Source organism: Mus caroli, unplaced genomic scaffold (assembly GCF_978045245.1).
Source record: "Mus caroli unplaced genomic scaffold, Mus_caroli_1 scaffold_8, whole genome shotgun sequence".
In the NCBI taxonomy this organism is placed as follows: Eukaryota; Metazoa; Chordata; class Mammalia; order Rodentia; family Muridae; genus Mus; species Mus caroli.
In genome coordinates this window covers 120694869-120711603 of record NW_028227263.1, presented here as the reverse complement: position 1 = coordinate 120711603, position 16735 = coordinate 120694869, and the positions used below count along the sequence as shown (strand labels likewise).

The following is a 16735-nucleotide window of genomic DNA, read 5'->3' as shown; positions in this document are numbered from 1 at the left end:
ATGTGGGACTGGGAGCTGGCTCAGAGGGTAATGCCCTTGCTCCACAAGCATAGCGTCTTGACCGGACCACACACACTCCATGAGAAGCAAAGGCAGCAAAAACCTAGAACTGCCTGGCTAGACTTGCCAATGAAAGAACCTAGTGGGGAAACCCCCACTCAATTCCCGTTCAGCATGCACCCAAGAATCACGAACAGGCGACCATCTTGATGTAAAAGCATGAGGTAGTTTAATGACAGAGCTCTGGGCCGACAAGTATCTCTCACAGGAGACAGAGGAGTCGACCACATGGTGGAGCCATAATGGCGGAGCTACGGGTCGAACTGTATCTCACGCAGGAGACAGTGGATTTGACCCCAGGCTTGGAAGCTAGGGGGTTTTATAGAAAAGGGGTGGGGCTGGGGGAGGAATTGGCGTGGTTTCACATGATTGGTCCATTTAAACATCAGCAGACTGTCAGAAGGGTGGGAGATAGGGAGGCACTAGGCCAGTCAGGGCATGTAACGCCAGGCCTGCCCGGGCATGTCCTGGCCTGTTCTGCTATGTTCTCAGCCCCAGGTTTCAAAGCTCACAAACAACTCTTTGGGCTATTTGACATAAATTACATGAATCACATGTCTCAAGTTTTATTTCCTTTCACCAACATGGCAAGCTGTGGGTTCAGACTCCAAGTCAGTATAGAAACGTGAGAGTAATTGGGGAAGCTACTCAGTGTTAATCTCAGGCTTCCACACACATGTGTACACTTGTGAGTTCACACTCATGCAAGCCGCCATACACACTAAGTACACACAAGGAGTATGTAGAAAAGGCAATGAGGAGAAAGCAAAGACAAAGCAACGTTTTCCCATGAGCGGAAGCTAATGACTCAGAACTATGCTGTATGAGCATGGAGGATAAGAAGAAGTCATGTGGATGGATACAAACATAGGACCGTGAAACACAGGTGTGAATGTGTTCAAGAGACAGTGTTTCTCACATAAATAATTAATACAAATTAAAATGCAGAATGTTTCAGGGTGTGGTGGTTTGAATGTATTTGGCCCAGGGAGTGGCACCTTTAGGACACGTGGCCTTGTTGGAGAAGTTGTGGCCCTGTTGGAAGAGGTGTGGCCTTGTTGGAGAAGGTGTGGCCTTGTTGAAGAAGGTGTGGCCTTGTTGGAGGAAGTGTGTCACTGTGGGGCAGGCTTTGAGACCCTCCTCCTAGCTGCCTAGAAGGCAATCCTCTCCTGGCTGCAGTTTTGTCAAGATGTAGAACTCTCAGCTCCTTCTCCAGTACCATGTCTGCCTGGATACTGCCATGCTTCCTGCCATGATGATAATGGACTGAACCTCTGAACCTGTAAGCCAGCCCCAATTAAATGCTGTCGTTTGTAAGAGTTGCCTAGGTCACTTTGTCCCTTCATGGCAATGAAACCTTAAGTAGGACACACACATGGTAAATGTAAACCGTGGTGATGACATAAGACACGTTCATGGGTAAATTTTATTTTACTTCTTGACCAGTTTCCCCTCCCTCCTCTCCTCTCATTCCCTCCCCACTGCTCCCTGCCACCATCTACTCCTCCTCCATTTCCCTTCAGAAAATGAAGGGCCATCCTTGATGGATATCAACCAGTCATGGTATAAGACATTGCAGTAAGACTAGGCACCTCCTCTTTTATTGAGGCTAAACAAGGCAACCCAGTGGGGGGAAAGCATCCCAAAGCAGACAACAGAGTCGGAGACAGTCCCTCTCCTGATGTCAGGAGTTCCACATGAAGACCAAGATGCACATCTGTAACATATGTGCAGAGGGTGTAGATGAGTTCCATGCAGACTTCATGGTTGGCAGTTCAGTCTCTGTAGAGCCCTAGGGGCCAGGCTATTTGATTTGGTGGATTTCTTGTGGTGCTCTTGACCCCTCTGACTCTTACAAGCCATCTTCCCCAGACCTGTTCCTCTGGATTCCCCAAGCTCTGCCTAATGATTGGCTGTGACTCTGCATCAGTTTCCATCAGTTGCTGGGTGAAGCCTCTCTGACATCAAATAGGCTAGATGCTGACAAATGAGTATAGCAGAATGTCAATAGAAAGCATTTCATTTGCTTTCTCTTTCTCTTTCTTTTGCTTTTTTTCCCATTTGTGTCTAGTTGTATCCTGGTCTCTGGGCTATCCAACCTCTGGCTCCTGGCAGTTTCAAGGGTGGGCTCCCTCTCAAGGCATGGGTCTCAAGCTGGACCAGCCATTGGTTGATCCCTCCCACAATTTCTCCATCACCTTTACCCCAGCATGTCTTGTAGCCAGGACAATTGCAAATCAAAGGTTTTGTGACTGGGTTGGTGTCCCACTGACTCATCTAGGCTCCATCTCCCCCACTGCTAGAAATCTTAGCTGGCATCACCGTCATTCATTCCTAGAAATTTCCATTGCTCTAGGCTTCTAGCTCGTCCCAGAGAACCCTCCCGGTTCCAGTTGTCTCTCCTTGGAGACTCTCCCTCTAGAACACAAAATTGCCTCCCCTCTCCCCTCCTTTGAAACCTTACTGGGGAAAAAAGAAATAGAGAACTAGTCTACCTCCCAAAGGCTTTCTGAGAATCAGAAGGATATACCATGTTCTGGACACTTTTTTAAAAAATTTAATTGTATTTGTAATTCATTTTTTACACTGCATATTCCAATCCACGCCCCTCCCCTCCCACCCTCCAACTGCTCCACATCCCACACTTCCTCCCACTACACCCTGTCTCAACATGCCCACACCCTCTACCCCATCTAACCTCTAAACTCCCTGGGGCTACCAGTCTCTTGAGGGTTAGGTGCATCATCTCTGAATGAACATAGACCTGGAAGTCCTCTACTGTAGGTGTGTTGGGGGCCTCATATCAGCTGGTGTATGCTGTCTGATTGGTGGTCCAGTGTTTAAAAGATCTTGGGGGGCCAGATTAATTAAGACTGCTGGTCTTCCTATAGGATCAATCTTTTCCTCAAATTCTTTCAGCCTTCCCTAATTCAACAACAGGGGTCAGCTGCTTCTGTCCATTGGTTGAGTGCAGGTATCTGCATCTGACTCTCTCAGCTGCTTGTTGGGTCTTTCTGAGGGCAGTCATGATTGATCCCTTTTTGTGAGCACTCCATAGCCTCAGTAAAAGTGTCAGGCCTTGGGAACTCCCTTTGACCTGGATCCCACTTTGGGTCTGTTGCTGGACCTTCTTTTCCTTAGGCTCCTCTCCATTTCCATCCCTGTAATTCTTTCAGACAGAAACAATTATGGGTCAGAGGTGTGACTGTGGGGTGGAAACCCATACCTCACTTGATGTCCTATCTTCCTCCTGGAGGTGGACTCTATAAGTTCCCTCTCCTTACTGTCCAGCATTTCATCAAAGGTCCCTCCCTGTGAGTCCTGAGATCTGGACACTTTTAAACATTTTCAAATATGAAAATTTAATTTGATTTTAAATTCTAGAAGAATGCACTAAAAAGAACATGTTGGTTTGCAAATGAGAATTGGCCTTTATGCTTTAGTCAAATTTACTTAGTAAGTGTGGATAAATTTATATCAACTTAACACAGGCTACAGTCATATGAGAGGATGGAGCCCCAATTGAGAAAATGCCTCCACAAAATCTGGCTGTAGGACACATGTAGGGGGTTGTCTTAATTAGTGATTGATGTGGGAGTGTCCAGCCAATTGTGGTTGGGATCATCCCTGGGCCGGTAGTCCTGGGTTTTATAAGAAAGCAGACTGAGCAAGCCATGAGGAACAAGCCAGTAAGCATCATCCCTCCGTGCCCTCTGCAGCAGCTCTTGCCTACACGACTAGCTCTGTCTGAGTTGCTGTCTAGATGTCCTCCAGTGATAAGCAGGTATGTGGATGTGTAGGCTGAATAAGCTCTTCCCTCCCCCTTCTGATCACGATGCTTCAGCACAGCAATGGTAACCCTGAGACAGTGAGTTTATGAATTAAAAGTACAAACTGAAATGACAACCACAGAACAGAAAAACACACTTGTAAATTGTATATATGATATGGCTTTTGTGTTTGGAATAAGTAACTGGTACAGCTTAGGACAAAAAAGCAATGCTTAATTTTGGGAAATGCAAATTAAAGCTACCGTGAGACACCAGCCCACTCCAGCTAGAATGGCTGTAATCAAATTAGCTGATAACAAATGTTGAAGAGAATGTGGAGAAAGAGGAACACTTATTCATTGCTGGTGGGTGTGCAGATTACTGTAGCCATTATACAAAGCTGTGTGGAATCCCTCAAAGAATTTGCAATAGCGTATAACTCAACTACTTCACTGGACATTTACCCAGAAAACCTGTACCCTACCTATGAGATATCTGCACCCCAATAATTATAGTTGCTCCATCCTCTATAGCAAGGAAGTGGAACCAACTTAGATCTCCATCAATATAGAATGCACAATGCAAGTCTATCACACACACACACACACACACACACACACACACACACGGTGAAGTAGTGTTTGTCTCTACAGAAAGATGAATCACAAAATTTTCAGGGATGTGGATAGACTTAGAATATATCATGTTAAATGAGATCATTTGATCTCAGGAAGAAAACCCCATATGTCCTTTCTTTTATGTGGATCCTAGCTCTAATGTATGCATGTACACGTGTAATTACATATATAACATTAGGAAGGAGAACATGAAGGAGTTTGGTTTGGTTTGGTTTGGTTTGGTTTGGTTTGGTTTTCAAGACAGGGTTTCTCTGTGTAGCCCTGGCTGTCCTGGAACTCACTATGTAGACCAGGCTGGCCTGAAACTCACAGAGATCCTCCTGCCTCTGCCTCCCGAGTGCGGGGTAAAGGTGTGCACCACCACCTGGCAATGGTGCAGTAATTGTAAAGAGACAAAGTGCTCCCTCATGGGCTCGCACATATGCTGTACCTGGTGTGGGCCCTTTGGATGCTCTCTTGCGTGTAACCCGGTTTTGATGTAAAACAGGTCCTTAGCAAGCAGTGTCCACATGGGACTCCATGCGGGGCTGCCGCCTTACTGGGAGGCCTGGATCTGAAGTTCTGTCTTTCACCCTTTGAATGTTCCTGTACAGTGTAGTTCTTGTAAGTATCACCAACTTAGGGCACATAGTTCTTTAAACAAGAATTTCAGCTATAAAAACTATAGAGAGTGAAGACACTCAGATGTATGCTTAAATAGTCATAATTATGAATTTATAAAACAAATTCCAAGGAATGCTGACTCACTGCTACTGCATCTCAAATACTAACACACCAGGAATTACACACACTACGAAACTTCCTTTTTGTGGTTTTTTTTGTTTTTGTTTTGTTTTTTTAAAGATTTATTTATTATTATACATAAGTACACTGTAGCTGTCTTCAGATGCACCAGAAGAGGGAGTCATATCTCATTATGGATGGCTGTGAGCTACCATGTGGTTGCTGGGATTTGAACTCAGGACCTTTGTAAGAGCAGTCACTGCTCTTAACCACTGAGCCATCTCTCCAGCCCATGTTTCTTAATGTTACAATTCTAAAATATGCTATTGTTGGTGAGTGAAAGTACTTTGCTTTAATATTTAGAAGTCAGAATAAAACAATTTTAGAGAGAGCACAGTTCAAGGATATTGCTGCCCCGGAACAAGATGTACAACTAAGCTACTAGGCACATGGGAACGGGGGATCAACCTCATTAGTCATCGTGGAACTGCAGATCAAATGGCAGCCAGTCTCACTTCATGACTATAATAGTCTCTAGCAAAAAGCTGAATGGATCCTCAAAGGATCTCCACACCTGGAACCTTTCTTGCTTAGCTCCACCATGGACTTGGGAGCCTGGTTACCAACCTTAGGGCAGCCCAGATGTGAGCTGCAGATCTCCTTGTGAACACCAGGGGAGACATTGAACCATATAATCAACAGAAAAACTCCTGAGGGATGAACATGTCTTGCAGCCTGGTTTCCATCCCAGTTCTGACACACCTGGAGCCAGCTCCCTCATGTAACCATACTCTGTCCTACTGGCTCTTTCCTGTATCTCTGAGAACTCCATTCTGCAAGGACAACCAATGTGGTCCCTTCCATCCTTCATCATCCATGGGGAGAGATGGGAAATCCCAGGGCATTCACCAAGGAGAACAAAGCCATCCTGGGAAGGTTACAGAGGGCATGGGCAGACCTGAATCACATTTGGCCAGCACCGGAAGCTGGGGAGGTCTCCCTGGCGCCCTCCATAGGAAGATGGAGCACACAGTCCTCTTTCCAGAACACACAGGTCACCTCCTTCTGCACACCCAGGATATGAAGCCCCTGAGACAACTTGTATCCTAGGATCAGACACCTGACTGGTGCCATCAGTGACGATGGATCAGGCCCTACCCAGTCATCACTCAGCTCGGCCTTTCCCAACCCTGCAGATAACTCTGCCACTTCCTGCCTGGAGTAAACCCCACCTCTGTGAGCATTGAGAGCAGGGCACACAGGGCTCCCATGGGGGTTTGTGTCACTCTAGGCTACAGGAAGTGCTGGAACTCCTGCTGCTGCTGACAGCCCCAAGGCCAGGGCACAGGTCACTCCTCAGCCTTGCTGCTCAGAGTATGTTCTAGAACACTGAACTGGGAAGAGAGGAATAGAAGGATGGGAGGCCCGCACTGACAGGAGAACAGCATTGTCAGAGTCACAGGCTCCACCCCCAGCCCACGTGAATCTGGGAGGTGACCTCCTCTGGGAGGAGAATCAACTCTGCTAAGAAAAGCAGGGCAGATATCTGGGCAGCCTGGCTTAGCAGTACTGTTGGAGAAGAGGCTAGCAGGCAGCAGAGACATGGAGCTGGCCTCAGCACATCTCCACAAAGGGCAGGTTCCCTGGGGAGGACTACTGCTCACAGGTAAGGAGACAGTCCTTCCCAGTAGAGAGCAGGGGAGCTCAGAGACTGGCTGGGGTCTTCTGGGAGAGGAAAGGAACCTGAGAAGGGACATCAGGCTTCTGCTTGAAGCCTGACGGCAACAGGAAGCTCTCGGTGAATGTGAATTGGGAAATAGTGAGGAGAAACTCAGTTCTTCCCTATTGTTAAGTTTATCGCACTGGCCAGGATATCCTGAAGACTGAAGTCCACAACTCCGTCAGGGTGACTCTCCACGTAAAAACCAAACTGGGGCAAGTAAACAGAATTATTGCATACTACGCTGAGAAATTTGCAAACACACTAGGCTCTGGGACACTGATTTGTACATGGGTATGTGAGCGTGTTCCAGGCAGCAGGGACTAAGCCAAAATCCACCTAGCCCTCCTCACAAAGCCCTAGTTCTACTGGGCAGAAAGACAGACCAGCGAGGACATCTAGGTGGGGTCAGGTTGGCAAGCACTTCAGAACAAACAAAGCAGAGAAAGGCCAGAAAATGAAGGTGCGGGGTCTTTATAGAAAGTCAGAAAAGATAGCCCTACACTCAGCAAAGACTCTGAGTGTGAGCTGGGATCTGAGGGCAGTGAGCAGAGAGCTGTGTGAATGCCGGAGAAGAGCGTTTCCTACAGTGGAAAGATGCAGCGTTGCTGAGGAATGGAGGTGATGAGGCTGGCTGCCACTCAATAGGACACGTACTCACAGCAAGACTGAGAGGTTTTGCAAAGGTCCTAACATTGATAGGTTTTTCTCTCTTCCCTCTTAGCCTCACTTTTAACTTGCTGGAACCCTGCCACTACTGCCCAAGTCACCATTGAGGCTATGCCGCCCAACGTTACTGCAGACAACAATGTTCTTCTACTTGTTCACAATCTGCCGCAGACACTCCGAGTCTTTTACTGGTACAAGGGAACCACTGGGACTGAACAGAATGAAATTGGACGATTTGTAACATCCATTAATAGGAGTAAAATGGGGTTTGCACACAGCGGCAGAGAGACAATATATAGCAATGGATCCCTGTTCTTCCAAAGCGTCACCAAGAATGATGAGGGAGCCTATACATTATATATGCTAGATCAAAACTTTGAAATTACTCCAATTTCTGTGCGATTTCATGTACACAGTAAGTAATTCTCTGTAACCTCGGCGTCATGGGTAGAGCTAATCCTGCTTCCCACACAGCACTGTCAATCCTTGATGACTCTACTATGTCCCCTACATCGTGGTGGGAACATTTAGTTCGGGGCACACAGAGGGGAGAAAAACAGCAATAAACCAGGATGCCTCACTTGGACCCACTCTTTCAGAGAAGAGATTGTGAGGTAACTCAGTGTGAGGATGTCAGACTCTGCACAGTAACTTAGGCTGCTTATCCTGAGCATGGCCTCGAGAAAGACCCTTCAGGGCTCAAGCAGGGCCTGCCTGAGGAAACCATGAGAATCTCACGGAGAGGTGAGCACCAGGACACTTTGCTCCAGACGCAGCCCGAACTCCAGGAACTCTGGGAAGTTGTTAGCCTGGTTGAAATTTGCCCTCTTGTTAGAGCTGACAGGGACAATGGTTGATTGTAGGCTGGTAGGCTGTTGACAGTCAGCCTAGACTAGAGCCATGTCTGAGGTAGGTCACCTGGGTATCTCCTCCTGAGACCCAGTGCGCTCTGTGTACATGGAGAGCTATGAAAGACAACCAGCCAACTGTTGTGATGCTCCTGTGAGACTTCCCAGGAAAATAGAGAGCCCTAAAATGGTAGGAGGAAACCGTGTACAAATGGCAGCTCCTTGTTCTCCAGGGTGTCCAGCCCAGGGATTATTTCCTGCAGCAAATAGTAACAGACTCTGGTCTATGGAAGGTCAGATCATTGCTCCTTTTAAGGTTAACTTGCAGGCCTGGCAACGATCATTTACCAATGTGCACTGTTATAGGGAAACTGGGGTAGGAAATAGCTATTGAGTCATGGTCCCATACACCCTGTGTGGCACTAGCTTGTCTGTCCTCAGCCACACCTCGGGGACCTTATTAGCTATCCATGCATTGGAGAGGAGCAGTGGGTTCAGAGATGTTGGTTCAGGCATGCACAGCCTGAGTGGAAGCCTGGTCCAGGAAATGAAAGTGTTGAGCAGTAAGTCAGCTTTCCTCAACAGAGTCCAGGCCTGACCAGCCCACACTCTCTTCACTAGACTTGGAATCCCAGGGTCCCAGGTATGCTGGTGTCCTTCCTAGCAGAGGAGATGAAGGAGACGGCTTTGTTTCCTCCCACTAGAGCTGCAACCAGCATGAGGAAGAGTGTATAATTAGCTCTTACTGTGATGGAGGAAGAGGGAAGGAATGAGCTGGAAGCCCCTTACTTACTGAGCCAGAGTGTCCTGACAGGATCAGTGAGAATTAAATTAGGTATTGTAGGAGGGGGTCACAGCAAGACTGAGACTGTGTCAATATTATTGCAAGAAATTAGACATTTTTATACTCTTGTCAGAAAGAGAATATAATGGTGGTTACCAGGAAGAACACAATTGTAGTTGCCATGATAAAATGACAGTATTCAAGCTGGACAGGGTCCCCAAAGAATAATGTCCAAGACTAATTGTTCTGCCAAACTCTATATGCTCTGCTGACTTCTAGAGAATGCAGAGATACAAAGATAGCTTAATGCTCCCCTGCCTGAGGGAGGCATCTAACTGAAAGGCATGTGGTGCCCCAGGAGCCATGGGCTCAAACCTGAAAACCTAGGTTAGGAATCTCTTAGGGCTGTTAGACCAGGCTGAATGCAAGAGTCCCTAACATCCCCTTTTTGATTTTTAATTTCAGAGTGTGCAAGTCAATCTTTAAAGTAGATATGGAGAACCGAATTAATATTAATGCTTCCCAATGTGACAACAACAAATTCCCAGAGACATTCTTATGGGCCGAAGTTTAATTATAGACAGAAAAAGAATGAGCAAACATCTTTGCTAGGTTTTATATGCCCTGAGGAGAACCACAAACGTATCTTTAGGTCCAGATAATTTCTGAATCTGATTTGATGTAACATCTCTCCAGTGGACCATGGCTTTAAAGGAGGAGGTCAGAGAAGATAAGCCTACACTCAGCAAAGACTCTGAGTGTGAGCAGGGATCTGAGGACAGTGAGTGGTGAGCTGTGTGAATGCTCGAGAAGAGTGTTTCCTACAGAGGAAAGCTGTAGCATTGCTGAGGAATGGAGGTGGTACTGCTGACTGCCACCCAATAGGACACAGGCACAGCAAGGCTGAGAGGTTTTGCAAAGGTCCTAAGATTGATAGGTCTTTCTCTCTTCCTCTTAGTCTCACTTTTACCCTCCTTGAGCCCTCCCACCACTGGCCAAGTCACCGTTGAGGCTGTGCCGCCCAACGTGGCCGAAGGGAAAAACGTTCTTCTACTTGTTCACAATCTGCCGCGGACGCTCCGAGCCATTTACTGGTACAAGGGAACCTCTGCGGGTGAAAGAAATGAAATTGCACGATTTATAACAGCCTCTAGTAAGATTATATTGGGGCCTGCACACAGCGACAGAGAGATAATATACAGCAATGGGTCCCTGTTCTTCCAAAGCGTCACCAAGAATGATGAGGGAGCCTACGCACTGGATATGCTATTTCAAAACTTCGATCACACCCTAATGCCTGTGCGATTTAATGTTCAAGGTAAGTAATTCTCTTTAACCTCTGCATCATGGGTAGAGCTAATCCTACTTTACAAATTTACAACTTTTAGGTACATAATATAGAAGATAATATTCTATGAGGAGTAGCCCTACTACCCTTCTCCCTTTCCTTTGTTTTAAAATAATGTTGAAATTGTCCATTGGCTCTGTCAGCAAATGATTTGCCCTGAGTTTTCTATGGTATGCCTCTGATATGGGTTATATCAAACTTTTAGCAAAATTCTGTAAAATACTTAGAATCGTACACAATGGCATTGCCCATTTTTTAATATTTTACAGATGCCTAAAATAGCAAATCCTTAGAATAAAAACGAGTTGGCATCCTTAACTGCTTCTCCAGATAGGGGGACAGTAGCAATAACCAAAGAGGAAGTGTATCCAGAATGACATGAGCATATTTTAATTTCCTAAATCTGGGGACATAAGTAGTATCCATGTGACAGATATGACTTGGCAAAAATCCTCCAGGAGTCATGACATAAGAGAATAGAAGTTGGTATTACCTCTTACACACGAAGGGCAGCCATTAACTATCAGGAGAGTCAGCTATTTAGTTAGCGAAGCTTGGTTTTAATGATGAAGTGTTTTGATGAACGCGTGTATGGGATTCTTATATTTTCTTTAGGTTGTTAATTTCTAGGAGAAGAGTCAGTATTAAAAGGGAATCTGTCTTTGCATTTCCCTCAGACAAAAGTCCTGTGTAGCTGTCCTGTGGCCATGGACAAACTGGATTTCCCTGAAAGGAGGGCTGGAAATGAAAAAGAGATGGGGAATGGGGGCAAGAGAAGAATGAAGCCAAGACAAGGTTCTGATCAAGGCTCCAAATTTAATATTCAGCACTGTGTTTATATAGGGGGAACCCACAGACCAATCCTTTTTTTTTCCAGCTGAATTATGTTGCAAAGCAAGGTCAGAAGGCAGTCTCATCTTCTGTAGGAAGATGTAGTTCCTGTAGGAAGTTGCACTTACAACCCAGGGGGTAACTCCACTTAGGCTGTCAAGGTCCAGCAAGGCAAACGCTCAAGGTCTATTCAACCTGCCCAAGGCTGGGAATGACACAGTCCTGGAAGATTAGAATGTGACCTGATATAGCCAAAATAAACTGGATTTTTGGCGTCTGCTTTTTCAGTTGAATTAAGTGGAATGAAATGAAGAGAGGTGATGGATAAAGCAAGCTGCAATGTTTCTAGACGCTGCCTGGCCAGCACTGTGCATTGTGAATCAGAATTTGGGTTCAGAGGTTGAGGCTTCCATTGTGAGGTGATGTAAGTGACAAGACATCTGTTGTGCAGAAGCACCTGGGTGGGGAGAAATCCGTGAAGCACTGCTAGGAACCTACACATGTAGTGGCATCTACAAATACTGTTTGTTTAGAGGGCGATGCCTGCAGCCTGGTTCCTTTAGGAAAGAGAATAGAGCATGTTTTGATGCAAAATCAATAAGTTTACTTGAAGGGATATGGTTATCAGTTTGAAATGGATCTGCAGCAAAAGCCAGTGCTAAGCCATGCAAAGTTTTTTTTTTTTTTCAAAAATCCCAACAGTTTTTCATCAAAAGGAATACAATATTTTTGTTGGCGCTTGCCTGGATACTTGCTTTGTGTGAGGCCTGACTAAAATGATCAATTCAGCAACTATGAGCCGATATGGAGTGATCACCTTTTTGGGGGGTAATAGATGTATCTGTTCTATTGGACCCTCATCCCAGAGCAATCCTGTGGTGATTTGGGAGACAGGATACCCAGCAATGTAGGGACAGCAAATGGATTTGAGATGCACTGAAGCTGAGGGTTTTCCGCCTACCGTAATACCATACAAGCAGGCTCAGTCCATTCTCTGGGAGAAGGGTCACGATTCCCCTTAAGAACTTCAGATTCAGGGTGCAAGAGTGGTGTGGGAATTTTAAAGATAGATATAATCCAATTTATGGCTCCTAGCAGGTTTTGAAGATCATCTGGTCTTTAAGGTGTCCTCCCTAACTTCCAATTTTGAGGAATAATTCCTGAAGGCTTTATCAATTCTCCAAAATATAAGACTGGAGGAGTAGGTTAAGATTTTACAGGAGCTATAATCAATCCATAAGGAGTTAATCCAATTTATACCTCAGCAAATAAATCTCCTGGCATTCTATTCTTCTCAGCAGGCACAAGATATTATCCATATAATGTAATTACAATATTAGCAATATTATTTTTATTATATTGCTAATAATTTTTATATTATATCTATTATGTTGCTAATAGTGTTATTTTATTTTATTATCATGTAATAAATACAGGAGGAAACGGCCCTTTAGCTCTCCCAAAAGCAGTAGCAACAAGTTTTTGGTACAAATTTGAGCTATTTGCATTCCTTGAGGCAAAGCTTTCCAATGATGATTTGCATTGGTTTGGCTGAGTTAACAGAGGGGTCCACAAGCCTTCCCCTGCTGACATTTCAAAAGCTGTGGGCACACGATTTTCTTGATTTCTAGTAGCTTGGTCCTGACAACTTTTTGAATACTCAGTCTTTTACACTAAATATTCACCCCTGTAAGACAAGCTTTGCTAAGATCCTCCAGTCAGAGGGAACAAAATAGCCAGAAGCAGAATGAAGGAGACAGTGTAAAAGAGGGCAGTTGGCCCACCCTGAGCACAAGCCTGCTTCAGATGCTTAAGAGTCTCAAGTGAACTGGTATATAGTTTTTAGCTCATTGCCGTAGTTTCAGGATCCAGCATTCACTCACCAGGAAAAGAAAAAAAAAACAAAAAACAAAAAAACCCTTCCATGTCTTCTCCCATGCTGGGGCTCAATACAGGGTCTGGGAGACCATATGGTGACTGAAAAGGAGCTTTTTTTTTTATGGAGGGTGAGAAACCTCACCAACAATGTTTTCTGACTGAGAGCAATCAGACAAAAGAGGACATGAAGCAGCAGGAACAGTCTCCGCAGCATCAGGACCTGTTCTGATGGACAAGGGATGGGAGCAGAGGGAATTGGAGCTAGAGATGCAGGGGAAGGGGGAGGAAGGGGAGGGGGATGGGGGGGAGGAGGAGAGGAGGAGATCCCTCGCCTCCTCACAGAGAGGCACATGCTGTATCTTCAGGTTTAATCCTCCTTCTGTTCACAGGGTTAGCTCTGTTCTTTCCAGATCGTTTTCATTTTTGATTATAACTGTGTCCCTTTTCTCTCTTTGTTCTTATTTCTTTCCACAGCTAAAAAGCAGTAGGAATTTTTTTTCCAGCCCCCTTGCATTTAATTCTTCTTTCATTGCTCTTTCTAACTGGAACCGAACTCTGGGAAAGAGGGCTGATGCTCACTAGTGAACCCCAGGGATTTCATCGACTGACGGTGCCCCGCTTCACCCCCTTCCACCAGCAATAAAGTCCGCATAACTTCTGCAAACAAAGGTTGGCTCCTTCGACTCTGCCTGTTCCATTTCCACCGACGATCACTTAGTCTCCTGCCTTATTATACTGTGTGCACACCACTGCCAGGCGTTCCTCTCCTTATGTTTTTTTTTTTTATGATTTTTCATAGATACCCATATTTCAGATCCTTGTTCAGGGCTCCGCCTGTAAGTGCAGGTGTTCCCTTCCACAGCTAGGCTTGCCTGATTGTGCTCAGAGTGGACGTACCCAACAGGCCTGGCTCAGATGGGTCATAGCAAGACTGAGGCTGGTACTAGTTTATTCCAAGAAATCAGATTTTTGTCTGAGACAGGGTTTCTCTGTGTAGCCCTGGCTGTCCAAGAATTCACTCTGTAGACCAGGGCTGGCCTCGAACTCATAGATCCACCTGCCTCTGCCTCCCAAGTGCTGGGATTAAAGGCATGAGCCACTACACCTGGCTGGCAATCAGACTTTTTACATTATTATCAGAAACAGAATATAGTGGCAGTTGCCATGATACAATGATGTCTGCAAGTCATACAGGGTGCACAAGATGAATGTGTATGACCAATTGTTTGGAGACACAAAGATGACCGAATGCTTCGCTGTCTGAGGGAGTGCCTCAGTTTCTCAGAAACTGAAAGGTACACAGCGCTCCCCAGGAGTCACAGACTCCAGCCTGCCGAGCCCATGATGCACGTCTCCCGGGGCAGCTAGATCAAGGCAACTCCATGATTCCCCAGGAGGCAGGACACAAACTGTGTATGGCTGACAATGTTTTCCTGATGGCCAATCTATATACTCATGAAAGATGAATATATTAATGATGATGTCATTTACATTGTTGAAAGGAGACCATTCTAATTAATAGTGCTAAGAATTCACACTTGCCAGGCTGGAGAAATGGCTCAGGTAAATAGCACTGGCTGCTCTTCCAGTGAACCCATGTTCCATTCCCAACACCCACTTGATAGCTCGCTACTTTCTATAATTCCAGTTCCAGGAGAGCCAACACCTCTTCTAGCTTCCTCGGACACCAAGGCACACAAGTGATTCACAGGCGAGCATGCAGACAAAACAGTCACGTATACAAAAGTCTTTAATAATGTTTAAAAGAATTGACACTTGAAGGTGGGATATACTGCAAAAGGATTCAAGGAGAGTTGAGAGGTCAAAGCACACATCATAATTCAAACGGCATTACACATTTGCTAAAACTTGGGTTGTAAGCTGAGATAGTCTGTGCCTGCCAGTTAGTGAGGAAACTGATGCAGGAGGATTGCTTGAGCCCAAGGCAACAAAGCAAGACCCTTATGATAAAAAGGGAAAATTGTACTAGAGAGTGGCCCAGAGAGGACACATGCTTCACATGTAGGGGCTTAGAGAGTGAGACCTGCACCACAGAGCAAAGTCATGGCACCATGGCCTCCATACATGGCCACAGACTTTAACTTTGTCTCAATTTTTTCTTTATATACATGAATTTATACGGGGAGGGGTGCGTGTGAGGTAGCATTAATGTGGAGGTCAGAGAGCAACTTGTGAGAATCAATTCTCTTCTGTCATGTAGGTTCCAGGGATCCACTCAGGTAGGTTTGTGAGACTTGGTGGCAAGTGCGTTCAACTGCTGAGCCTGCTGAGTCGTCTCTATGCTCCTCTCACACATATATACACAATACATACACACACACATACATACATACATACACACACATATACATGTATAAACACTTACACACACATACATACACATGTACACACACATATATATATACCCACGTACATACATACATATATACCCACACACACACGTACACACATATATACATGCATACACACATACATGCATACACACATACATGCATACACACATACACACTTATACATACATACACACACATACATGCATGCATGCATACATACATACATACATACATACATACATACATACATACAGGGGAAAGGTATGTGCACATGAGTACAGGCACCCTCAGAGGTCAGAAATCTCACATCCCTCTGGATCTGTAGTTACAGGCCATTGTGAGCTACTTGATGTGGGTCCACGGAACTGAAGTCCTTTTGAAGAGCAGTATGTACCTGTACATTTAATAGCTAAGACATATCTCCAGCCCCTGTCTCAGTTTTTAAAGATTAAATATGTAGCTAATTCAATCTACTGCATACAAAACACCAATACCCTCGTTCTATTGCTGTATGATAATTTTTTAAAGATTTATTTATTTATTATAAATAAGTACACTGTAGCTGTCTTCAGACACTCCAGAAGAGGACGTCAGATCTCATTACAGATGGTTGTGAGCCACCATGTGGTTGCTGGGATTTGAACTCAGGACCTTCAGAAGAGCAGTCAGTGCTCTTAACCACTGAGCCATCTCTCCAGCGCAGTGTGATAAATTATCCTATTTACATCAGAGTTTCCTTCCATCGTTTAGAGACTGGGTGAGCCTGAACTCCTTATCATCCAGCCTCCACCTCTGGAATAGCTAGGGAGGCAGCTCAGTCTGTAACTTGGCTCCCATGCAAGCACTGAGGTCCTGAGTTCAGATCCCCAGCACCCACACTAAAGCTACGCATGGCAGCACGCACTGTCTCTCCAGTGGGTGAGGGTGGCAGCGACAGGCAGACCTGAAGGCCCCATTGCTCAGACCATCTGACTAAAGCAGTGATCTCTGGGTTCAGTGAAAGACCCTGTCTCAGAAACACAGTGGAGGAGCTGAGAGACGGCTCCATGGTGAAAAGCACATACTACGTTGCAGACGTCCCAGGTCAGCTCTCAAGCCCTACACGGTGGCTC

At 45.4% G+C, this 16735-nt stretch overlaps 1 protein-coding gene across 1 annotated transcript; it reads left to right on the top strand.

The window, feature by feature from the left end:
• The first annotated feature begins 6691 nt into the window (after window positions 1-6691).
• Window positions 6692-13937, top strand: LOC110298947 (cell adhesion molecule CEACAM10). The gene is made up of 4 exons (XM_021168494.3): window positions 6692-6857; window positions 7636-7995; window positions 10171-10530; window positions 13744-13937. The coding sequence occupies exons 1-4, from the start codon at window positions 6794-6796 to the stop codon at window positions 13755-13757; spliced, it is 798 nt and encodes a 265-aa protein (XP_021024153.1). The 5' UTR covers window positions 6692-6793; the 3' UTR covers window positions 13758-13937.
• The last annotated feature ends 2798 nt before the right edge of the window (window positions 13938-16735 follow it).